The sequence below is a fragment of the Lissotriton vulgaris genome, chromosome 1_1, assembly GCF_964263255.1.
Source record: "Lissotriton vulgaris chromosome 1_1, aLisVul1.2, whole genome shotgun sequence".
NCBI lineage: Eukaryota > Metazoa > Chordata > Amphibia > Caudata > Salamandridae > Lissotriton > Lissotriton vulgaris.
In genome coordinates this window covers 1,562,457,734-1,562,484,813 of record NC_141685.1, presented here as the reverse complement: position 1 = coordinate 1,562,484,813, position 27,080 = coordinate 1,562,457,734, and the positions used below count along the sequence as shown (strand labels likewise).

Here is a 27,080-nt window from a genome sequence, read left to right as displayed (position 1 = left end):
CCTCAACATTTGACCTCATGCCAATTGATGAATATGTGATGGCTATTTTTTGTTCATGATTTGTATGACGAAGTTGGTAATAAAAATACAAGAACTTCATTTTTGATCAGCTAAGCTTTCAAAACCATGTGTATGATTTCATAACCGCACTAGTTTGAACAAGTTTTGTTTTTCTTTTTTCTTTCACAAAGGACTGTCATGATTCAGAAGGATCACGCCTTGAACTTTTGAGGGACAGTGCCATGGCTGTGAATTCTATGATCTCTGCTGTGTCTATTACAGTTAGGCCAAATTCGACCCTTATTGATTTTGATGGTCAACTCACCTCATGTAAGTACACTTGATGGCATTTACTTGAAAAACAGCCCAACATTCAATCTTCAAAAGGCTAAATGGATATCCTTTAGAAATGTAATTCTCAGATTGGACCCTTCTTGGTGACCGGGTGCATCCGGAAACTCCACATTTTATGCTAAGTCTTCAGATAATGGCTCTGAACGGATGCACATAAATCGCAATAGAATGCTTTTATTCAGGAAATAATATAGCACTAAATAATGAAAATAAATGTTTCAATAAAATCCTATAAAGTCTACACATTTTAAAACCAACCATCAAGCTGTAGAAAAGATAGTGAATGTTTACTAAAAGTATGTTCAATTAAATATTGTTGTGCAGTGATTGTAAAATGTCAATCCAATCTAAACTTGTCATCAATAATGGCATTCAATTATATAAAGAAAATAAATAAGAACGTGAAAAACATTCAATCACGTTTAAAGCACATAACACTGCAGAACATATAATGAGACACAACAGCAAGCCACAAATAATGGCACAGCAGAGAGCGCAACATAACACCCCCAAAGGAACTGCATCATACAAGGCAATGTGACATGAGACATGCAAGTAGATACACATATAGTTAAAGAATAATATTCCATACTACACATGACAAGAGTGCATAAAGCAAAGTTTTAAGGATAAAGTAGAAAAATGCCAAGTTCAACAAACGCCTCCTTAAGAGACACCAAATTAGTTTTCATTACGCTGCATATGCCATGGCTGAACATATCATGCAACCACATAGAATGAAAATATAGTTCTAAATTACAAACACATCTGAGCAATAATTCACTTAAGCTAGTAAAATAAGACATGTTAAATGAAATGGCATAACAAATGAGATCATAGTTCTGAATATTACATCGTATCCACAGTATAAAGCAAGACATGCCATAACACAATATGGAGTGTGATTTAATATTACATTGGCTTATTAACAATACCATTCCATAGTATTTTAGAATTAGGTGTATATTTTATTAAATGATTTGAATTTTTACTGGTTATTTGTACCACATAATGTGTTATGTGTTTTTCTTAAATTTGAAGACACTCAGACTACTGTGAAAGTATTTGTATGTTAGCAGCTTACTTACAACTATGTGACTGCTTGAGGTCATCAATTACTAGAAACTTAACTCAATTTAAACAAAAGGTCCTTGTATAAATGGACACCCAGGCTATATTCATTCTCCTGGACGCCGATAGATGCCCTTAGACAATTTATGTGCACTAAAAATGTTTCTGAAAAATTAGATGGTTATTTGAAAGCATATGACCCACTACCCCAATAGTCATGCGGTGTAAACAGGAAACATGGTAGAATATATTGCATCTTACAAAGGTTTAGGGAAATTAAATTGGTAAAATGCTGAGAAGGCAGCACTCCGTGTTCCGGAAGTTATTTTACCTGCTTCAGTTCATCTATTTTCCAAGAAGGCCTGAGGAGGAAGTCAAGATGTACCTAAAAATCAATAGATTCGGAAGCCAAGCTTCTGGCAGCCTGTAGGTGGCTCACGACAATGACTAAACGTGCAGAGCTCATATATTTTAACAATACCTAGCTCAGAAACTGGTGCTCTCAGCGGGCAGCAGAGCTTCCAGGAATGCCAAGACTCTTCTCCTACAACCTCAACGATTTGCTAAGAAAAAAACGTATAACTGGTCCTTCTCTGGTATGGGTCCGAGGATGGTACGCTTTGCCCAGTGAAACTAGAAGGAACCCTTCCTCTTCCTCCTTCAAAAGAGAAGTGAAAGCTATCCTTATGGCTCAATGCACGTGAACTCTGTCTATTCACTGCACTGTATTACTTGCTTTTCTTCGCTCATATTCGTCCTTCTGTTTATCTTTGTTGTGTTGCGCTAGCTTAGCATTGTCTTCTCTTGATCTAGATGTATGTTGTGGGAGTGCAGGCTGGATAAACAGATGAGGAGGCTGTATATAGTGAGCCAGTAGGGGTTGTTTATTGACAGTCTTGGATATAACAGTTCTAAGTGGCTCTTCAGTTTCTTTGTTATCCGGGGAGACGTCTTCTTCTGGGGACTCTTTGTCAGTCTGGTCTTCTCCTTGGTCTTGGTTTTCCCCCCTAGAGGTTCATGAGAGTAAAAGAAATAAGGAGCCGTCAGTCCTTTACACAGCTACCGGCCCTTATACTAGGGCTAACCCGTCACCTTTCACCATTGTGATTCACACTGTTTAGGGTGGACTGGGGTATTTGTGAGGGAAAAGGGGTTTTATTTACAGTGGCAAAAGGGTGATAGGAACAGGTCAGGCTTGACACTGAGTCCAACCACATGTTAGCACAACAAAGCCCCTGTTGAATTGGGGTTGCTGCTGAGCTCGTGTGAACAGTGGGTGTGCACAAATAAACACTCCTGCCCAAGTGAAAAAATACCCATACAACTAAGACCACACTAAAAACGGGGTTTACAGAGGTTGGGCAAACATGACGTTATAAACAACATTCATGCCCGTACTGTCCTGGGTCCCTTTTTCCACCCCCATCCCTAGTCACCCCTCTCCCTCCCCCTCCCCTTCCCGACTCGAGAGACTCACCGGCTCTGCCGCAACTCTCCAGAGTTGCGGCTGCTCTCCAGCCTCCTCCTGCGGGGTCCACCACTCCTCACACCACATCTCGTCTTCTTCTCAGTCTTCTTCTTTGTTACTTCTATAGTCTTCGGCTTCCGCCTCTTCTTGTCCTCCCGTTTCTTCCAGCGTCTTCCTCTCTCCTCCGGCTTCTTCGCGCCTGCCGGTTTCCGATTGGCTCCTTTTCTCCTCCTCTGGGAATTACTTTCCGGGGTACCTCCCTCCTCCTTCGATGACGTCATGCGGGTCCGTCTCCTGTGTGGGCAGAATGCGGAGGGGTGCGTTTATCCTCCAAGAGACCGTTTGCGTGGTTCTACCTCTTGCCGGTAAGCGTTTCTCTTTATGCGATACGGGCCCGGGATGGATCTTGGTCGGTGTCCCCTCACATCCCCTTTCCCTTGCTGTCCTTCTAGTAGGGGTGCCCCCTTGTGGATAACGGGATAGGAAGTCCACATTAACCTTTTCCGTCCCTGTCCGATGTTTGGTCTGAAATCTGTAGGGCTGTAGCGCCAAGAACCACCGTAATACCCTTTCATTATTTCCTTTGTTACGGGCTAACCACTCCAAGGGTGTGTGATCCGTAAATAATATAAATTCATGCCCCTCCAGATAATACTTCAGAGAGTCAATCGTCCATTTAATGGCCAGCGCTTCCTTTTCAATAACGGCAAAATTCCGCTCACGTGGAAATAGCTTTCGACTGATATATAATATGGGTTTTTCTTCTCCCTGTCTGTTCCTTTGTGAGAGCACAGCCCCTAGTCCCTGCTCAGAGGCATCCGTTTGTAGGACAAAAGGTAAAGTATAATCAGGACTAGCCAGTACGGTGTTTGAGGTCAGGGATGTTTTTAACTGCTCAAAGGCTCTAATTACTTCAGGGGGAGGGTTTTTCAGTTCAACCTCAGTTTTTACTGTCTTGTGTAAAAGATCCGTGAGAGGGGCTGCAATTTGGGAAAATTGGGATATAAATCTACGATAATACCCTAACAAGGCACGGAGATCCCTTGTTGTTTGCGGAAAAGGTATTTGGGCTATCTCATTCAGTTTCTTGATTTGGGGTCCTATGACTCTTTCCCCCAATATGTAGCCCAAATACCTCACTGTTTGGGCAGCCAGATTACTTTTTGCCTGATTAATTTTTAGCTGATACTCTCCCAAGGCACAGATGACTTGATATAAGTGGACAAGATGTTGTTCCCACGTATCACTATAAATGACCATGTCATCAATATATGCCCCAGCATACTTTTCATGAGGCTGTAAAATTATATTCATGGCTCTCTGAAAAGTAGCAGGTGCCCCATGTAACCCAAAGGTTAGCACTTCGAATTGAAACAAACCATCAGGAGTGGAGAATGCTTTTTTTTCTCTATCTTCAGCTCTCAGGGGCATCTGCCAGTAACCCTTACATAAATCCAGGGTACTGATATATTTAGCTCTTCCTATTCGTTCTATCATTTCATCCACCCTCGGAAGAGGGTGGGTGTCAAACTCCGAAATTGTATTCACCTCCCGGAAGTCAATGCAAAAGCACACTGAACCATCCTGTTTAGGCACCAGTACTATCGGGGAATTCCACTCGCTATTAGACGGTTCTATAATGCCCATTTCCAACATCTTTTGTACTTCTTCCCTGATGGTATTCCTACGGGCCTCAGGAATTATGTAAGGTCGGAGACGTAGTTGCTTGCCCGGAATAGCCTTAATGGAATGTTCTAATAAAGTGGTTCTACCGGGTGTTAAATAGAATATTTCTTGTAATGGTGACAAGGCTTTGTCTAACTCATGTTTTAAAGAGTCTGGTAGTTCAGCGTCAATACATTGGTCATATAAGGGTTTGTTCCCTCCTATGTTCCGTACGAAGTTGGGCAGGGGTCCCTCCCATTTTTTAAGGAGGTTGGCATGATATACTTGAGACGTCCCTCTGTCTTTGTCCAACTCTATTTTATAGGTGACCGGCTTTACTTGTTCAAGCATAACATAAGGTCCCTGCCATTGTCCCAGAAGTTGTGATCGGAGGACGCCATCATCAATAACACCGCGTCCCCCACTTCAAAGGTTCTAGGTTTAGTTTTCTTATCATAATGAGCATTTTGGGCTTCCTGAGCTCTCTCCATATTATTCCTGACTATGGTACGGATCTGTTCCGGGTGTGTTCTGAGGTTGCTTACATATTCTACTAAGGAGGTAGTGTTGTTTGGCTCTGTCTCCAATTTCTCATGTACCATATCCAACAATGACCGCGGTTGATGGCCATATAGAAGCTCAAACAGGGAATACCCAGTGCTTTTTGGGGTTTTTCACTGAATGGCATACAAAGCTAAAGGTAACATGTCTTCCCATTGTTTGGATTCCAAGGCCAAGAGTTTTTTTAAAGTACCTTTAAGAGTTGCATTATAACGTTCAACCAGACCGTGAGTTTGGGGATGGGACGCCGCCGTTCGTATCTGTTTGATACCCAGCTGGGTGCATACTTGTTTCATTAACTTAGACACGAACGGGGTCCCTTGATCAGTCAGAATCTCTGTAGGGAATCCCACCAGGGAAAAAACATTGATCATTGCTTTAGCTATGCTAGATGCATCCGAATGCCTTAATGCAATGGCTTCTGGAAACCGTGTAGCATAGTCTACCAGAACCAGGACGAATCGACACCCACTTCGTGAAGGCAATAGTGGCCCGATAATGTCCAAGCCTACTCTTTTAAAGGGTTCGTCTATGTTAGGTAGGGGATGGAGTGGTGCTTTAGGAGGTCTATATTGGCTGTTTTTCTGGCAAATAGAACACTCCCTACAATACCGTTTCACTTGACTGTATATACCTGGCCAATAGAATTTGTCTGTTATCAATTGTTCAGTTTTCTCATTACCAAAGTGGCCTCCTAGTAAATGACTATGAGCCATATATAGTACTTTCTCTCAAAGGGTCAGGAACGAACAACTGGGGTTTTTTAGAGACTTCAGGTTTTCGGTATAGCAGTCCATTCTTAACAAAAAAATAGGGACATGCGTGTAAGGGATCTTCATCGGGTAGTGCCTGATTCCATGCTTCTTGCAATACTGAATCCTCTCTTTGAGCTGCATGAAAGTTCCTGTCGCTTTCCCAGGGATGACTTTCCAGTTGAACCGGCAGGGCGGTTATGGGCTTCCTTTTTCTCTTTTCTTCGCTGATTTCTGGTTTTCCTGATTTTGGACTGGGGCCATTCCGGGTCGTCATCCTGGGAGAAGGGTGCTACAGTCCACCAATTTTCTTCATCTTGTCCAGCCTTCTTAAGCAACTGGGATAGATGGGGGGTAATTATTCTCTAATATGATTTGTTCTGGAAGTTTTGGGATGAGACCAACCTTTAATCATGACCCCGGGTCATTAGCGTGTTTTATTTGCACATGGGTGGAGGTATACGGTTTAGTGTCCCCATGAACACACCGTTTGTTGACAATTTCATCTGTTTGTCCTACTTCTGTATTCAGGTCTTGTGGCCGTACTACGCTAAGTCGACATCCGGTGTCAGCTAAAGCAGTCATGGGCTGCCCATTCATGGTAATATTCCATCGATAAGAGGGGGAAGGGTTATCCTTTGATAGGCAACAATAGTTTCTGGCAATTCTCACCTCCATGGGTTCTTCCTTTTGAGGAAAGAATCTTGCTATATGTCCCAGGGTTTCACAATTGAAACATTGGGGTCCAGGAGTTGGCACTCGGAGTACAGGGGCGCTGGGCGCTCAAAAAACAGGAGGCCCAGGTACAATGGTAAAAGGAATGTGTTTTCTTATTAAGGGTGAGTGAGGAGGTGGTCTATGTATTCCGCTGACATCGGCTTTCCAAGGGGTTTCTTCCCGCACTTTTTGGGATTCTTGGGCTCTACTATAGGCACTTGCGATTTCTACGCCATCCTCCGGGGTGAGGTTCGCATGTTGTCGTACACATTTTTGAATGGGCGGGTGAAGTGAGTATAAGTATTGTTCTAAATACACCTTGGCCATGATCTCTTCTTTGGTGGCAGTGGTGGGTGTTAACCACCGATCGGACATGTCTTTTACTCGGAAATATAAGGCACGGGGTGTTTATTGTGGACCCTCCTTGATCTGCTTAAATCTTATCCGATCAGTTTCTGCGTCTACCTCTAACCTCTCTGGGATGCATCGTTTTATCTCTCCATATGGGGTGACTCCCTGGATATTGACTGCCTGATAATAAGCTTAGAGCTCTCTGGACAACAAGTATTGTCCCCATTTATCCATGGGCCAAGCAGCTGCTAACGGCATCCTCTCAAAATTATTGAAGAAAAAATCCGGATCTTCTCCGGTGACGTATTTTTGTAGAATAACTGAGGGTAGGGTGCTTGGGGTTCTTTGTTGTCCAAGGGCGTCCGCAATTTTCCCATGGCGGTGTCATGTGATTGACCTTGTTCAGAGATGACTTGTTGTAACTTTCCTCTGTCTTCCTCCACCACCGATAGGAATTTCTCCATTGCTTTTCCGAGGCTTTCTTGGTTTTCGGCCATCTTATCAAGTACAGCCTCCATGTCTCCGGTTAATCCCACTTCTGACACCACTTGTGGGAGTGCAGGCCGAATAAACAGATGAGGAGGCTGTATATAGTGAGCCAGTAGGGGTTGTTTATTGGCAGTCTTGGATATAACAGTTCTAAGTGGCTCTTCAGTTTCTTTGTTATCCGGGGAAACGTCGTCTTCTGGGGACTCTTCGTCAGTCTGGTCTTCTCCTTGGTCTTGGTTTCTCCCCCGGAGGCTCATGAGAGTAAAAGAAATAAGGAGCCGTCAGTCCTTTACACAGCTACAGGCCCTTATACTAGGGCTAACCTGTCACCTTTCACCGTTGTGATTCACACTGTTTAGGGTGGACTTGGGTTTTTGTGAAGGAAAAGGGACTTTATTTAAAGTGGCAAAAGGGTAAAAGGAACAGGGCAGGCATGAGTCCAACCATTATGTCAGCACAACGAAGCCCCTGTTCAATTGGGGTTGCTGCTGAGCTCGTGTAAACAGGGGGTGTGCACAAATAAACACTCGTGCCCAAGTGAAATAATACCCAAACAACGAAGACCACACTAAAAATGGGGTTTACGGAGGTTGTGCAAACATGGGGTTATAAACAACATTCGTGCCCGTACTGTCCGGGGTCCCTTTTTCCACCCCCATCCCTAGTCACCCCTCTCGTCTCCTTCCAGACTCGAGAGACTCACCGGCTCTGGCGCAACTCTCCAGAGTTGCGGCCGCTCTCCAGCCTCCTCCTGCGGGGTCCACCACTCCTCACACCACGTCTCGTCTTCTTCTCTGTCTTCTTCGTTGTTACTTCTATAGTCTTCGGCTTCCGCGTCTTGTTGTCCTCCTGTTTCTTCCGGCGTCTTCCTCTCCTTGTGCCCACCGGTATCCGATTGGCTCCTTTTCTCCCCCTCCGGGAATTCCCTTCTGGGGTACCTCCCTCCTCCTTCTGTGATGTCATGCGGGTTCGTCTCTTGTGTGGGCAGAATGCGGAGGGGTGTGTTTATCATCCGACAGACCGTTCGCGTGGTTCTACCTCTTGCCGGTAAGCATTTCTCTTTATGCAATACGGGCCCCGGATGGATCTTGGTCGGTGTCCCCTCACATATGTATAACTTACTTATTTCATGGTATACCATATCGTAATATATCGTATTTATATTCTACTTGTCTTGTAAAGCGCTCTGATACTCGGAAGAGTCTTGTTCGCTCTATATGAAACCTTCAAAATAAATAAATAAATGAATTGTGTTGCAGTTTTCACTGATCAGGCTCTATTTTTTTGCCTGTATTTTATTTCGCTACGGTAGCGCCGATGTTACAGCTTATTTCTACCCCGGGTTGTGGACAGATGACCTCTCTGTCAGGGGAAAGAAAGGATAACGGGGGCATGTTGCAGAGCTCTCCTAGATTGCGTCCGCTATCTTGGCTGCTTGGGCATGCCCCCGTAACTTATATAGGTTATTAGGCTAATTGTGTAGGGATCTGTGATGAAACATGATTTGAGTTTATTTCATGGTTAGTTGAATTATTTTCTTAATTGAGTTATGCCTCACCACTTTCAAATGTCAACAGCCACCACTGGTGTGACCCCAATAATTTCGGGGGACACAAAACCTCTACACTGAAAGTCAAAACCAAAAAAGAGGCATTTGGTAATTAAGTAAACATGCAGTAGTTTCTGATTTCTGCAGGTTCATGGAAAGCAGCAGCATATTTTCTAAGGAGGCCCTCCTGCCCTTGAGTTGTGCAGGTCCTGGAGTACTGGCCTGAAAAACATTATATTGGGCCTGGTTAAAAAAAAGTTGTAAAACTGTATTCACAGATTTACACTTATGTGCAAGTGTAACAGTACCACTTGCTGAAACGCACAAACATTCACAGGAATAGGAAAGGAAAGCTGTGCCGGTCGCTTTCCCGAGAAGGTCATGTGGCACTTTCAGGGAATCCTATTTTTGGTGCGTCAAGTTCTTCATAGTGGAGAATTCTGCAGAGGGTGACTTGGATCTCCCTTGCAAATGCACACTTTTTTTGTTTTGTTTCCTCTACAGGAAAATGCTTCCCACAAAGAAACTGTATTGCTTTGCCCTCTCAAATAATAGAAAATACGGTCCGCCCACACAGAGGCTCAAAAACGACGTAGCAATAAAAACACCACCAGGAAAGGGATTTCACTCTTATAAAATAAGAAACATCACAAGACTGTTCTCAGAATAAGGCATGGGGTTTTATTTGTGCAACACTCCCTAACAGCAAAACATTCCCAGATGTCAAATGAACAACATAAAAAAAATATATATTTTTTTTTAATTCATTTTCAGTTAGTCTTTATTCGATAATTTTCAATCATAAAAGACACAATATAAACATAAAAGTGTCAGCAAAAGGGATGACACCCTAAACACATACAATTCATACAAAATTTAATATCAATCATTATCGAAAATCCTAACAATTGTTTTGAAGTTAAAATGTATAAAATCAGGTCAAAATATACCATTTCCCTGCGGTTCCTCGCAAGGAGATGGCTAATTGTTAATAACATATTTAGGTGCTGAGTATAGACCCTGGAACAGCCTCTAGATTTTTTCTTCTTAATGCCCATGACCAGCTTAGAAATTTCGCAATAGCGATAATATCTGCACGAGTGTTCGTTGCCAAGATAACCATAGCTGTCATACAAGATCTGGTACCAAGATTGGAACACAGTGGCTTGAGTCACCTACCACGGGGGCCCTTATAAGCCGGGCACACAAACAATACTGAGTTATTGACTTCTTGGGTAGGGCAAGAAGGACAGTTAATATCCGAGGCCTTATTCCATTTTGCTACGAAAGGTCTTAACGGAAGAGTGCCCACTCTGAATTGGTGATATAGTTTCCGATCTCCAATTTTCATATTCAAATTCCAGTACGCTTCTACTTGCGTTACAAACTTATGCTCAAGGAAGATACCTGTGAGCGAAGTACTGCCCATCATCGACAGGGTCTTCTTGGTGATCAAGTCCCAATAAAGCACTTTATAGTCGTTTTTGTTGGGAAATGAATTCCCTATTGGGTCAATCCACAGACGGCTAAGCCCATGTCATACAGATTGCCCTTAATCTTCTGCAATGATTCAGAAAATGGGGTGGTGATGAACCGAGTGTCTGAATTAAGCAGACCACTCTTACCCAGTCCAAAGATCAGGGCTTGATCCATCACCGTTTTTTAGCTCACTGCACCATCCCAGCTCAGAACTTGGCTATATGCAAATTAGTCTGACCCTGGCCCAGAGCATCATGGGAACAGGGCAGACCAAACTACCAAGCCAATTCTTATACTGGGAAGGTAACAAGCTTCCGGGGACTGGTTTCTGGCATTTTAGCCGTCTTCGGCCCGGCTTGCTTGAATCCTGATGGTGCAATGAGCAAGGGACTCACATCTGAGTATACCCTTCCACGCTTAGGGTGGACAAAAATGATTCAGAAAAGGGGGTGGTGATGAACAGAGTGTCTGAATTAAGCAGACCACTCTTACCCAGTCCAAAGATCAGGGCTTGATCCATCACCGTTTTTTAGCTCACTGCACCATCCCAGCTCAGAACTTGGCTATATGCAAATTAGTCTGACCCTGGCCCAGAGCATCATGGGAACAGGGCAGACCAAACTACCAAGCCAATTCTTATACTGGGAAGGAAACCAGCTTCCGGGGACCGGTTTCTGGCATTTCAGCCGTCTTTCAGCATGTCTGAGTATAACCTGCCACTATAGGTGTGGCAGGGTATACTTAGACATGAGTCCCTTGCTCACTGCACCATCAGGATTCAAGCAAGCTGGGCCGACGACGGCTGAGATGCCAGAAACCGGTCCCCGGAAGCTTGTCTCCTTTCTGGTGAAGAATTGGCTTGGTATTTTAGTCTGCCCTGTTCCCATGATGCACTGGGCCAGGGACAGACTGATTTGCATATAGCCAGGTTCTGAGCCGGGATGGTGCAGTGAGCTAAATAACGGTGTTGGATCAAGCCCTGATCTATGGACTAGGTAAGAGTGGTCTGCTTAATTCAGACACTCTGTTCATCACCACCCCCTTTTCTGAATCGTTTTTGGCCACTATAGGTGTGGCAGGGTATACTCAGACATGAGTCCCTTGCTCACTGCACCATCAGGATTCAAGCAAGCTGGGCCGACGACGGCTGCAATGCCAGAAACCGGTCCCCGGAAGCTTGTCTCCTTTCTGGTGAAGAATTGGCTTGGTAGTTTAGTCTGCCCTGTTCCCATGATGCACTGGGCCAGGGACAGACTGATTTGCATTTAGCCAGGTTCTGAGCTGGGATGGTGCAGTGAGCTAAATAACGGTGATGGATCAAGCCCTGATCTTTGGACTGGGTAAGAGTGGTCTGCTTAATTCAGACACTCTGTTCATCACCACACCCTTTTCTGAATCGTTTTTGGCCACTATAGGTGTGGCAGGGTATACTCAGACATGAGTCCCTTGCTCAATGCACCATCAGGATTCAAGCAAGCTGGGCCGACGACGGCTGCGATGCCAGAAACCGGTCCCCGGAAGCTTGTCTCCTTTCTGGTGAAGAATTGGCTTGGTAGTTTAGTCTGCCCTGTTCCCATGATGCACTGGGCCAGGGACAGACTGATTTGCATTTAGCCAGGTTCTGAGCTGGGATGGTGCAGTGAGCTAAATAACGGTGATGAATCAAGCCCTGATCTTTGGACTGGGTAAGAGTGGTCTGCTTTAATTCAGACACTCTGTTCATCACCACCCCCTTTTCTGAATCGTTTTTGGCCACTATAGGTGTGGCAGGGTATACTCAGACATGAGTCCCTTGCTCACTGCACCATCAGGATTGAAGCAAGCTGGGCCGACGACGGCTGAGATGCTAGAAACCGGTCCCCAAATCCAAGTCAGATAACGGGGCAAATCTGTTGGACAAGGGACGCTTTTAATCTTTTGACTAGTCCAGGGGGAACCCAAGATTGCCTGTCCATCTCATGGCATTGCGGGACATTAAAGAAATTGGGTCCTGGTTTATAGAAATACCCTAGCAGTAAAATAGTCACTTTATCCGAGAATCTACCCATCATCCCAACCAGGTTATCCAGCAAAAATGTTATTGTGTACACATTATTGAAATTGACAACAACACAATCACCAATCCCTTCCTTCCTAGACGGACCAATTCACGCTGTTCGTCTAGCCATAATCATATACTTATCAACACCCTCCTCCCAGATCCCAACCTTCTTAAGTCGGGTGTTAAACCAATGCAGAACTTTAAGCAATAATTGGTCAGTGGTTTCAGTCTGTGCTTCCCGCAGGGGTGGAACGTTCTTTAAAACCACCACTAAAGGAGTAGCTGACGGAGGCAGATGAATAGCTATGCTATTCATTTGCAAGGGATTATGTCTCGAGCCTCTAAATCCTTCAAGTTCATTGAGTGTGCAGGCTTGTACATTTAAACTGTGATTTTTACAGACATTATCCTTAGTTGGTGCTGTTACTGTTGTAACTCTGCCGTTACCCGGAGTACTCGTTATTGATTGGGCGTATTCACTAGACACATTCCCTGGTTCATCATCATGCCTAAGAGAAGAAGCTGGCTTTTTATGTGTAGCTGCAGCTGCGTTAGTTGACAACCCTGAGGCAGTGGGTTTCGTACTTGGTAAACTCGGCAGCTTAGATTTAACTGTGACCGAGGGTAGCACCATATTCCCCTCATTACTGAGTGTATTCGTAGCAATAGGCTCGGGTTGAACAAAAAGACCCTCAGGGGCAGAGAATCCTGTCTTGACCAAAGATTTCGATTTGGCTAGGCGTTCCTCAATCTTGCACAGTCTATGTGTGATAGGAATTAGCAGAGTTGTTAGTAAATTCTCTAGTCTCCTCCACATTTCCTGGTTAGAATTCAGGCTAGGACCACCCAGGGAGGCAAGATTAAAATCCAAGCCGTCCGGGGCGGCACTATCAGGTGTGCTGCCCTCATCAACTGAGGCACGGATTCGGTTTATTAGTCCTTGGTGGTTTCGCAGTAGATGGCCTTTAAGGGCTTCCTCCCCTCTTCCTTTTCACTGCAGGGTCAGTGATAGGTTGATTGATATTATTATTGTTTTTGGTCATAGACCTGGCTGACGTTCGTAGAGGCATACTGACAGCGATGTTAGTTTGGTCTGTTGCTGATTTTACAGAGTCCTCTATTGCCCCTAATGAGATAGACACAGCGTCGCTCGCCTCATTATAGGTCGTAGGCGTGATAGTTTGCATCTGGATAAACTGGTGAGCCAACTGTAGCAATTGTGCCTAAAGAAGATCTTTTGTTTAGTTGTGGGTCCAATGATAGACGGTGCTCGGTTATCTGAATTTCTTTTTCCAAAACGGATGTTGCCCTTAATATAAATTGGTCGAGCGTCCCCACAACGCTGCTGCCTTGGAGGGCACCCATCCCCTTCCCCTCACTCAACTTGATATTGAAATCCAAACCCGAACAGTCAACTATAGTCAAAAAATAATTGTGCGGTATATGTACTGGATTAACAAGACTGACCTTGCTGAAGGATCGGGTTCAGAAGGGGGCCCAGCCCGTCCTCATCCAGTCTCCGACGGGCTCAGACGGGCCCACCCTTGGCCTGGGCTTCGCCCGTGCGCGTTTCGCAAAGCGGGAGCGGCGAGCTGCTGATGTAGGCTGCAGCAAGGAGGCACAGGTGCGGGGCACAACCTCCTGGTGTCCTGGGAATTGCAGTCCCTTCTCAAACTGATACAGCGTCCTCCTCACGGCGAGCTGCTGATGTAGGCTGCAGCAAGGAGGCACAGGTGCAGGGCACAACCTTCGGGCTTCCTGGGACTTGCAGTCCCTTCTCGAACTAATACAGCGTCCTCTTCAAATCCTGGTTTATCACCACCTTCCAACAGCAAAGAAAACAGGTATGGACCACTCACTGGAACATTTCGAATGCAGTGCTTTAATTAAATATCCTCTGCACTGCGAGAGATATATATATATATATATATATATATATATATATATATATATATATATATATATATATATATACTAGCAGCCCGCCCCAGCGTTGCCCAGGGAAGAAGGGGGCTGGGGGCAGCATTTCAGGCTTGCGTGCACTCCGCCCCCGCCCGCCACGACATTGTCTGTGTCCCGGGCAATGTCGTGGCGGGCCGGGGCGGGAGTGCACGCAAGCCTGAAATGCTGCCCCCAGACCCTGAGCCTTACACCAGTTGTTCCGGGCCAACCTCCCGCACCGGCTCCCTCCCGTCCCGTGTCCCAGAGCCTTACCTGAGCCGCCGCTCCTCCCCGAGCTCCTCACTTCACCGCCGCTCCTCATCGTCGTCATCACGTACGCTGCAGCCAGCGCTACATCGTGGCCGTCGGCGTCACGGCCGGCGCTACTTTCAGGGCACTACTTTTTGTTTAAGTTATATTTTTAAATTTATGTTTTTTTTAAATTTTCTATAGCCTATGTCCATCTGCACACCCTGAGGATTACAACAATGTATTGGGTGTGTGGATTGGCGCTGTGGTTCCCGAGTTTACCTTGCCAAAAGGTTTGTGTTCTCTCTTTATAATAGTAGTATAGATTATATATATATATATAAGAGCTCCGTTTTCTTCATCTGCAATCCTCCAGAAACACTAACACGGACCCATGAAGGTAGTTTGCAAATTTTTATTCTGCGTGCAACACAATTACTGCCATCTATATGATTCAACAAAGTTCCCGGCGCAATGAGGGGGCACACAACAGTTGTCAGCCCTCAGGCAATATAATGCAGCTTGCTTCTCTGCTCCGAGTTAATTAAACAAAGCCAACGCGTTTCACGGCCTCAAGCTGCTTCTTCATGGGCTGCTTCAAACACACACTGTGAAACACGCATTGATTACCATTTCCGGCTCTTTTAATTTGCATGCTCGCCCCAATGGGCATGTGCTAAAGAGCATTCTGTTTTAATGCATGCTGGACTTATGAGTTCCCAAATGCGCGTATAAACGAAATTGCTGCTTTAAGTAAGTTCAATGTGAGTTTGTTTTAAAAGCAATCATTTTTCAAACCTTGAGTAGGTGTCAGAGCATTGTTGCAAGCTCACTTTGCATATTGAGCCCTGTGCTGCCTCGATCTCGAACAGTTCAGAATCGCAGCCTCAGGCAGCTGGAATTGTCACTCTTTATCCAGCTGGTGATGGTGCCCTCTCCACGGCAGGGCTGCCATGCAATTTGTGATTCAACAAAGTTCCCAGCACAATGAGGGGGCACACAACAGTTCTCAGCCCTCCGTCTGTGATCAAGACAGCACAAGACTCAATATGCAAATTGAGCCTGCAACAACGCTCTGATAGCTACTAAAGGTTTGAAAAATCGTGCTATTAACCCCTTCGATGCTGTTGACGGAACGGTTCCGTCATGCACGTCGGGTGAGCTGTGCGGATGACGGAACCGTTCCGTCATGACTCCGCCCGCGCAAGACGGAGTCAGCATGGGCGGGGAATTCGCGCTGCACGGAAGCGGTTAAATCAAACACACTTTGAACTTACTAAAAGTGACATTTTGTTTTTACTCGCATTTTGGTACTATAAAGTCCATCATGCATCAAAGAAGTGTGCTCTTCAGCACACGCCCATTGGGGGCGAGCATGCAAATGAAATAAAAAGAGCCGGAAATGGTAATCAATGCGTGCCTCTTTGTGTGTTTGGAGCAGCCCATGAAGAAGCGGCTTGATGCTGTAAAACGCGTTGGCTTAATTAATGAATTTGGAGCAGAGATTCAGGCTGCATTACACTGCCGGAGGACCGAGATCTGTCGAGTGCTCCCTCATTGCGCTTGGGAACTTTGTGTAAAAAAAAAAAAATAAATATATATATATATATCAAATCCTGTTGCAGACGCCACGTCTTTGAATCACGCAATGCAGTCAGACAGGACACAGACCCAAATTTCGTGCTCTTCAATTCTTTATTTTCCCAAGTGTTTGAGAAGCGTTTCGCGGCGCAAACGCCGCTTGTTCACTAAACAATTTGTTTTTACCCAGAAGGCATTTTTAAAGTGGCAGTGCATAAATCAGTGAATCACGTGAGTTCAACTCACTATAGAAATAGACAAAACACTCCATATGTCATACAATACTGTCTTTTGTACATATTGGGCTATAGGTTGATATATAAATACTAGTAAAATACATTTTTTATATTGAAATCAACCTTTTAAAAGCATAATGATAAAATCACTATCTGCTTAGAAAAATCTGTGTAAAATACGTTAGTCCTAAAACAATTGCATTAAACCTGTAAACGTTTTGTCTTTTTTTCAATAGTGAAAAACATACTTAAAGTGCTTAAATGTGCAAGTGATTATAAAATCATTACAGTTGATCTCTTTATGTTTTACAAAACCAAATAAATTAAATTTAGCATTCCTGTTGTCATATATATTCTTATATTCATTACTAATCCTTGTTTTTTTATACATTTTTCCATTACTTGGATCTTGAGTAACAGCTACAACCTCCTTTTCATGAAGTTATTCATCAATCAGTACCATATCAATTGCTAGAATCTTATCCAAAATACACAGTCAATATATTGATACCAGTGCTTATCTTTTCCTTTAGTACCAAATATTTATACTTGATCTGATCTATAAATAATGTTAAAAAACATCTTAAGATATTTACAAATATTTAAAATCATTTGTATCAAAAAATTCTTCATATAAATATTTTAAAAAAAATATTTACAACATAATCTAAATTTTTCAGATGTCGTATCCATATCTTTTGTGTTTTGATAAAGGATATAAGATAATGCATTTGTATTCATTTTTCAACTGGTGATCTTGTTAATTAATCTGGACACATTGCCTCAAAAATTCTTAAACCAAGCAAGTATATAAATCTTCAGTTAGGCTCAATCCATTTGGATGTTTTGAATCTAACAATAAAATGGATCTGGTCTCCAGCTTCCTTAGTTTGTTCTCCCTATCACCACCTCGTCTATTAGGAGGGATTGCATCAATGAGATAGTATAACAGACCTTTGTTATTCGATCCATGGCATGCCTTGAAATGTCGGGCCACCGGATATGTATTGTCTGTATTTGTTATAGCTCGGAGATGCTGGAGTATTCGGACGTGTGCTTGAAGTTTAGTAGCGCCCACGTAGATTAACCCGCATGGGCAAGTAAGCACATATACAGAGAATTCAGTCTTGCAATTTAACATTTTATTTATAGTATACGGTTTGGTCTTAAATGGACCGAGGTATGTTTTAGTATTGATCCCATGTGTACAGGCTTTGCACGATGGACATTTCTTAAAGCCTTTTAGACTCTGGTACCAAACTGGTTTACTGATAATTTCCGGGTCGGATACAACTAAGCAATCTCTCATTGAGGGACCTCTACTATAGGTAATGGACACCCTCTGCTGTAGCAGGGGTCCTAATACTGGATCACTAAGTAGTACGGGCCATTCATCTTGTATGATTTTCTGTATTGCCTTATGTTGTTTGCTGTATCCTACTATGAAGCGAAAGTTTTTTTCATCTTCATTTACATTGCTTGTGTGCTGTTCCTTGTCTTTTTTGCTGACCAATAAGGTATCCCTATTTAATGATGATGTTTTGACAATGGCCCTGTCAATAATTTGTCTGGAGTAACCTCTGGCTAAGAAACGTTGTTTACTCAAAGTTTGGGCCTGGTGTAATTCTTCCTGTGTGCTGCATACCCTTTTTATCCTGAGCATTTCTCCATAGGGAATGCTATTCACTAAGTGACATGGGTGTGAATATATATATATATATATTTGCCCTTGCTCAGGGAAGCACACACGGTGAGTATTCACACTTCTGTGTAACCTGCTGCAATCCCCCCTAAAGGAGACATCCAGAGCCGTCATCCTCACCTGACGTGTTTCGGGCACACGCCCTTGCTCACAGGTGTCTTGAAGGGTGAATGAGAAGCATTGCACTGGTGCTCTGTTCCTGCACTGATTTCTGGTAGTTGTGGGATTCTCATTCACCTTCGCTTATTCAATATATATATGCTCTGGTGTGGTGATGCGTCCCGCAAAAATATCAGCTCAAATCTCCCCGCTTCAGGAAAGAATAAGCACTCTCTGTGGCGTTTCTATTTGTTTTTTTATTTCACGAACAAACTAGTTTCGGCGGTCTGCCTTCCTCGGTGCACACAATAATATCACACTAATAAGTAAGTAAATGCATGGAATAAAATGCATGGAATGCAAAATAAAAGCAGATAATAATATGGAATAAAATACAGGTAGATAATAATATGATGGACATCCACTGCAAGAAATCAGAAAGATATATATACACTAAATACTTTAGATGATTTCAACCGTTGAAGATTTGAATGGGAACACAGACACACTCAAACATCACAATGAAAACACCTCAGATGATTATAACCACGGGACACTTGAATGTGCATCCAGACACACTCACACATCACAAAGTCAATACTCAGTTTACCAACTGCTACCTACTTTTTCCCTCCTGAGGCGGAAGCCGGGAGGTCTCTTCACTATTCTTTGGCATTTTTAAACCGTGTGTGTTGACTTTCATGCTGGTCAATTTAATTCTTTGTTTGTACAGGTTGCGCTCGCGCTTGTGTTATAAGCGTGCTTGAGCCTAGCGCTGCCTGTCTTAGACTTCCCAGCGCTTGTAAGCGCTTCGCCCTGCTCCCTCTCCCTTGCTTGGGACTGTAGACCGCCCTCGGCTGAGTATTGACGCCGAGGGCTGGGATCTATTTGCGGCCGCCATCTTGGGGGTAGGAATCTCCGCCCTCGCGCTCTAGTAGCGCCATAAAAAGCTCTCCCCTTCCTCCGCATAGCGGACGCGTACTGCGGACGCGCCGGACCTGTGCCGGATTTACGCCAGAGTTCAGCCCGTCTGTGCCCGTCCGGGCCCAGACGGGCCCAGGGCCTGCCACCATGCCAGATTCTTTGGCGCTTTCTACTACCAGGTTCAGATATGGGAGGGACGCCCTCATCGCCTTACGTCCGCCCCACCCGACTATTTGTAACTTTGCACAGATGGGAAATATTCCATTTCTACCGTGTAGAGCCTGCTCTTCCGGCCACAATTCAGTGGCCGTGAAATCCGTTCTGTCCATGGCTTTACTAAACTGCCGGTCCTTGCCGAGCCATGCCATTGAAATTAATTCACTTATCCTGGATCACGAGCTCGATGTGCTGTTTCTTACTGAGACCTGGCTCTCCCCCAGCTCTGGCCCTGACATGGTCAGAGCACTCCCCCCAGGCTTTCACATTCTCCACCTTGACAGACCTAAAGGGAGGGGAGGAGGAATTGCTGTTATTTACAGAGACACGCTCGCTTGTAAAATTCAGAATGGAGGGGTGACTGATTGTGAGAGCTTACAGTTCTCCCTTCGGTTGTCACCTACAGTGTCATTGGTAGGCTTGTTGATTTACCGCCCTCCTGGACCCTTGGGTAGCTTCCCTAACTCTCTATTAGAAATTACTGCCCTTCTTGCCTCTTCAACTGCCAACTTTGCTGTTCTCGGGGATTTTAATATCCATCTTGAGGACCCTACTAATGCCGCGGGAGCCGATTTGCTCGATGATCTCAAATCTTTCGGAATTAATTTGGTCAACTCGGGCGTGACCCATGAGAAGGGCCACTTGCTTGATCCCATACTCTCTAACCTGGACCATCTTATTCCATCTCCGGCTCTTGCCCTGCCTTGGACAGACCATTTTTTGGTGTCCGCAACATGGCAATTTGACAGCCCAGCGGCGGTGGTCCCACGGGTTCACACCCTGGAGAGAGCCTGGTCGAGGCTCCCAGTTGACACTTGGGCGGCACACCTGGAGGCTACGCAGCCCCCTCAGGGAGCTAACCCTATAGTTGCTGATGCGAATTTACATACCTGGCTCGTGAATTCTCTGGACACTCTCCTACCCAAAAAGAAACAACTTACGAGGGGGAAGAGAGTGGGCTCTGCACCTTGGTATTCGTCGGAATTGAGAACCCTAAGGAAGGGATGCAAGAGGCTAGAGCGGTCCTGGAGGAGAGACGGGAGTGAGGCGAGTCGTAAAGAATATCGTGCGGCGCTGAGTAGGTATAAATCCGCTATTCGGGTGGCAAAATCAGGATTCTTTGAAGAGCGTATAGGCTCTGCGGCCAACTCTTCCAAAGAGTCATTCAGGGTCATTAAGGAGCTACTGAATGCCCCCGAACCGCAGGTGTTCCACGAGGACCCTCGAAAAAAATGCACAATTGACAACATATTGGCTTCCCTTCCCCGGCTAGGTGAGGTCTCTTCCTCGGATGATAATTCCAGCTCTCAACTTAAGTCACAATCGGTGGAGCTGGCCTCCCTTGGTCCGGTTACTAAGGAGGAAGTTTTGGCGGTTCTGAGGTCTATGAAGAGCGGCTCCCCGAAAGACCCAGCACCTATTAAATATCTCAAACAGGTGTCATCTACAATTGGCGGCCCTGTGACGGACCTGATAAATCTGTCTCTCGCTCATGGGGTAGTCCCCCCCCAGTTGGAAAGGGGCGGTGGTTAAGGCCCTTTTGAAAAAGCCCAACCTCGATCCCGCCGATCTCGCCAACTTTTAGCCTATCTCCTTGCTGCCGGGTATCAGTAAGGTGGCTGAGAAGCTGGTGAACAGCCGCCTCTCGGACTTCTTGGAAGCCAATTCCCTCCTGGGCGACTCCCAAACGGGTTTTCGGCCCGGTCAGGGGACTGACACCGCCCTGCTGGCGGTCGTGGAGAATGCGAGGAGCATGCTGGATTCGGGGGGATCAGTGGCAGTGATCCTCCTGGACCTCAGTGCTGCTTTCGACACCGTGGACCACCAGGTGCCTCTCCAACGGCTGTCGAGGGTGGGGGTCATGGGTCTGGCCCTCAAATGGTTTGCTTCCTTTCTGGAAGGTCGTACATTTGAGGTGTGGGAAGGCCAGGAAAAATCATCTTCAACCTCTCTCCAGTGTGGTGTGCCACAGGGCTCTTCATTGAGCCCTACCTTATTCAACGTTTATATGGCCCCCCTGGAGAGTGTGGTACTGCCACTGGGTATTAAAATCATCAGTTATGCTGATGATACTCAGCTGGTGGTAGGCCTCTCCCAGTCGGCGCACCATCCCGACCGGCTGCACACGTGTCTTGAGAAGATCTACACATGGATGTGCAGCTCAGCCCTAAAGTTAAATGGCTCCAAGACTGAATTGATGCTGCTGGGGAACTCTTCTCCATCTTTGTCCCCCAGCAGCTGGCCAGACTGTCTGGGACCGGTACCCCATCCTAAACAGGAGATTAAGAGCCTGGGGGTATGGCTGGAGCAGGACCTATCGTTTAAAACCCATGCCAAAAAGACTGCTGGCGTGTGCTTTGGCCTGCTCCGCTCAGCCCAGAAGATTCTGCCTCTGCTCCCAGTGGCCACTTGAAGGCTTCTCATCCAGGGACTTATCATCTCGCGGCTGGATTTCAGCAATGCGCTATTCCTGGGCGCACCTGAATCTACCCTGAACAAACTGCAGCCAGTTCAGAACGCTGCTGCCAGGCTTTTGACGGGTCTCCCTAGGCGTCAATCTGCCCGCCCGGCGTTGAGGGCACTGCACTGGCTCCCTGTGAGGGACAGGGTGAAATTCAAGTCACTTTGTATCGCCCACAAAGTTCTGCACGGGGTAGGTCCGCCTATTCTGGAGGAGATGGTCCAGCCTTACAAGGCCCCTCGTTCTCTTCGCTCTGACCATCAACATCTCCTTCAGGTTGGCAGGGTGAAAAAGGCAAGAACCGGTGGCAGAAGGTTTTCAATAAATGTGGCCTCCTTGTGGAACTCATTGCCCCTACAACTGCGCTCGAAAGCTAGTCTTCTTCGGTTCCGTAAACTTTTAAAAACTTTTTTGTTCTCCGTTTAATCCCTCCATTCTTTTAGTAGTGTTATGTTCTGGTAAGCGCTGGGATGCCTAATTGGTAACCAGGCGCTATACAAAACTCAGAATAATAATAATAATAATAATACTAATAATACTCAAAGATAAAACACCTCACCCGCTGTAAACAATGCATTCTTAGCCCGCTCCAGACTGGATGTTTCACAGCTGAGGTTTAAGAACCTCTGCAAATAGGATTCTGCCACTGAAGTAGACGTGCCCGTCCCCATTCAAATTCCAAAAATCCCAGTTTCCAAGTCAACAAACCTCAGCTTTATAATCTCAAAGCACACTAAAGGTTTCCAAGAGGCCCTCCTCAACGCCGAGGAAACTTACTGGAGTAGGCCACTCTCCATGCAAATATTCCAAAGGCAAAAGAGTTCTCACGTTCCTTCAGCGCTCTCACATGTTCTAGCATCTTATCTAAATGAAGCTTACAAAAATCTTCAGCAGTACAGAAAACAATCTCCAAGTACAAAACAACCTTGAACATGAATAGCCTAAACAACTTGAGTAATCTGGGGGACTGCCTGTGTGCGCCAAAGCTCAAACTAGATAGTCAGAATTCAAGATGGCATGAGGGCATTTTAAAGCATTAGTAAGAACTTCATAATACTTCCCAATGTACAACACAATGCACATTTGAGCACCACTACGTATAGCATCACAGCCTATAGCATCACATACTTCATCTCCCAATGTACAACATAATGCACATTTGAGCTCCACTGCAAATAACACTGTACTCCGAGACCAAGAAGTACATTCCACACGTCTCTCATACTTTCAAATGCACATCCCACACTTTCTATTCCTGGCAAGGCCGTTCCACTCAGTGAAAGCTCCCCATTCTAAAACGACAAGGTTACACAAATTAAATCTTCAAGGAAAAAGGCACATGCAGGAAACATGTCATACATTCAAACTAGGATAAAGTCAATTAAAATAATGGTAGTCAAAGGTCATCACATAGGCTTAATATATGGGAGTGCCTCAGGCACTACAGAAACCCTTTCCTGTGCACCCCAAGCAAATTGTGGGCTATTTGTTTTCTTAGGTAAGAGAGGAATTTGTGAATGGTTGTGGGTGTTCACAAACTTCCAAGTCAAACCACACCGTGGAACTTCCACTTGGAGTGGGATTAGCAGGTGCTGATACCTAGCACTAATGGCGTAAATATCAACAAGTGTACATCTGCTTATGCCTGCCAGGATTTAATTCAAGAACTTCTAGCAGGCTTACGTAAGGTAAATCAGGCTGTAAACAAATGTACATTTACAGCGAAATTTACCTTTGACAATAGGCTCCATTAAGTCTTTGGAGTACTTATACTTGAAAGTGGACCAAAAGACTAGAGTAGTGTGGGCTTTTGATTTTCGGCTTGTGATGCGAGAGTCCAACTGGCACAATTTACTTTTCTTTAACCACGATTTCATGAGAGGAAGATGCCAAACTCTTCTGATCGTGACTGACTAACAGCCTCAGCATATGACTGAGCAAAAACTATTTTGTAAGTAATTTCATTTACAGTAGGTATACTGTTTTTTCTAATTGTTGCCTAGCTGCCATCTCTCTAGGATATCCAGCTAAGTACCCTGAATTATTCATGCAGACCCCGTTGGAAGACTTTTCCTTTAACAGAAGCCTTACTCTTCTAGAACATAACCTGACTGAATCATCATTTACTGTACTAAATGTAAAACATTCTGTGCTGAAGGCCAAAACTTTGTTACAACCGTACTTTCTTTACACTTTCATGTATGTGGATCTTTTGCAGCTATGAGGAAAAGGCTTTTTTATCTTGATGGTTTGATCTCAAATTCTGGTGACCAGCTTATAAAATGTTTTTCAAGCTAGTTTATCTTGCAAAATACATATTGGTGGAAGGAACTAATTATAGATTTGTAAAGTGAGCAAACTAATGTGATAACCTGTACTAAACACGATTTATGAATGTGGGTTATAATGACGACTGAATAATATTTATGCAAGTGCTTAGTAAAAGTAAAATACAAATACGTTTTCTGACTTCTGCTGCTGTGTACTTTGTTATACAGAGACACTTAGCGAGCTTGTGTATTTGACATACACCTTACATTGCGATAAGAGTAATTCACCACTGTCTAATGAAATAAGCACAGACTTAAAGATATCATGGAGTCACCTTAAAGATGTCCTACCGGAACCGGTTCAGATATCCCATATTCAGAGAACATCTTCAACATAGGAGCATTTTTAGATGACAGATCAAAATCAGAACATATCCTCCTTTGGACTGGATAGAAAAGCGGCAAAAATCCTCTACCTAGAGAAGCAATGCCACCAGAGGTTTACAGAGACCCACTGTATTGTGCTTATCTACATGGTATTTAATGGATGTTTCACTATTCAAGTTTTGATAACATCTTGGCTTATTCTAAGAATGTGCAAGAGAAAACTGTAGGGTCTGCTCAGAACCACTAGTAAAAACCTGTTGATAAGTGGATGATTGTGGCTCTGTCCCGATCTCTACAACGTGTTTGCTTTTGTTTCTTCTCTTTGTGCCTCTGGCCTGGAAATGAAAAAAACAGGTTTTCTTTTTTGACATAAATTCTTTTTTTATGTTTTTATTTTTACAGAGTTTTATATAGCGCATCTTGACCCGAAACGGGTATCAGAGCGCTTTACATAGCACCAGTTGCGTTACACGAGGACATATGGCCGAGATACCCGCCACCCCCTCTCAACACAATCCCCAAGGATGGGAAACCGGAAACAGTTCTGAAGTTTTTGGAAGACGGGAGGGAGTGACCCTCCCAGCCGTATTTATTAAAATATGAAACAAAATTAGAACATTAAATAAACAGTTTCATATTATGTACAATTTCTTTACCACATTGCGATGTTTGGCTAACCTTAACAGATTCTCTAATACAAAGGTTCTCCTAGCCGAACTAACATCCTACAAAACATTTACTTGAAATTTTGAAATTGTACATCCTAACGTTTAAGGGCCAACGGCAAGGTCGTAACCGGTGTCAAGATCCCTAACCCAGAAATATCGCCCTCACTTGTGAGGGGCGGCCCAGAGGCGTACCTCAAGTGCAATTACCAATTTCCCTTGACTTGACGGGGGCCCCAATAAAACTCGACGCCACTTAGAGGTCGTACGAGGACTCGTGTGAGGTATCTAGAAGGTAGCGTAGACCCCCCCCCAAACCCCACACAACTTACCACATCTGCCGTCGCAGACGTCCTGGCCCCGGGAAATTCCCCAGGAGGGGGCTGTAACCCCTCCTACCCAGGAAGGGGCCTTGACCGCCTTTCCTTTTCTTTCGGCGACCCATCCTTAGAAGGGACCGCCTCCCCGTTGAGGGGCCAATGGCCACCTCCCCCGAGCGCTCCCATCCGTGCTGGGTGATGCCCACTCATAGGGATCTTCCAATTAGTGCTCACCGATCATGACCTTACCGCCCGACCAAAATAAATACGACAATGCTAACTAAATGACTAAACTAAAAAAGACAGTAGCAACTACAATTTTATAAAAAGCATGCTTACCAATGAACACTAAAGCAGAATTTCTTTATTTGCGAAACGTAACACAAATCGACCATTCTTTATTACATACTCAAAATCATCACGATAATACCACAACCTGTAAACGAAAATCAGAGTTATCCATCAACTTTATTCAAAAAACCACTTGCTGTCCTCAGGGGCTGGTGGGTGGGTCAAAATTGGCTCTTCGTTCCGTCTCGAGCTCACGTGCAGCGAGGAGGTGCAGCTTCAGAGCACAGGAACAAGAGGATGTCTTCTGATCTTGCTTCTCCTTTTATCCGTCTTCAGGGCGGGCGTAAACCCGCCCCTGCCTGCCCCAAGGGCGTGGCCAGCCGCGTCAGTGTCTAGGCCAGCCCACTCTAGGGCGGGAAAAGGCGCGCCCTGGCTACGCCGCTTCGGGCATACCAGCCGAGACTCGCCTCCCGCCCAAGATGGCTTCCCGGGGGGATCGTGGTACTCCGCCATACGTTCGGGGGGACCGAGTGGTCGCCCCTTTCCATATGGCCGAGATACCCGCCACCCCCTCTCAACACAATCCCCAAGGATGGGAAACCGGAAACAGTTCTGAAGTTTTTGGAAGACGGGAGGGAGTGACCCTCCCGGCCGTATTTATTAAAATATGAAACAAAATTAAAACATTAAATAAACAGTTTCATATTATGTACAATTTCATTACCACATTGCGATGTTTGGCTAACCTTAACAGATTCTCTAATACAAAGGTTCTCCTAGCCGAACTAACATCCTACAAAACATTTACTTGAAATTTTGAAATTGTACATCCTAACGTTTAAGGGCCAACGGCAAGGTTGTAACCGGTGTCAAGATCCCTAACCCAGAAATATCGCCCTCACTTGTGAGGGGCGGCCCAGAGGCGTACCTCAAGTGCAATTACCAATTTCCCTTGACTTGACGGGGGCCCCAATAAAACTCGACGCCACTTAGAGGTCGTACGAGGACTCGTGTGAGGTATCTAGAAGGTAGCGTAGACCCCCCCCCCAAACCCCACACAACTTACCACATCTGCCGTCACAGACGTCCTGGCCCCGGGAAATTCCCCAGGAGGGGGCTGTAACCCCTCCTACCCAGGAAGGGGCCTTGACCGCCTTTCCTTTTCTTTCGGCGACCCATCCTTAGAAGGGACCGCCTCCCCGTTGAGGGGCCAATGGCCACCTCCCCCGAGCGCTCCCATC

The 27,080-nt window shown here is 45.0% G+C and overlaps 1 protein-coding gene across 3 annotated transcripts in view; it reads left to right on the top strand.

Annotated features, from left to right (window-relative positions):
- Positions 1-27,080, top strand: part of LOC147750815 (uncharacterized) — a 702,597-nt gene that overhangs the window by 669,354 nt on the left and 6,163 nt on the right. For all 3 annotated transcript variants that reach the window (XM_086937011.1, XM_086937002.1, XM_086937022.1), the window contains one exon: positions 192-330. In XM_086937011.1, coding sequence (XP_086793137.1) covers positions 192-330 — 139 coding nt within the window. The remainder of the gene's footprint in view (positions 1-191; positions 331-27,080) is intronic.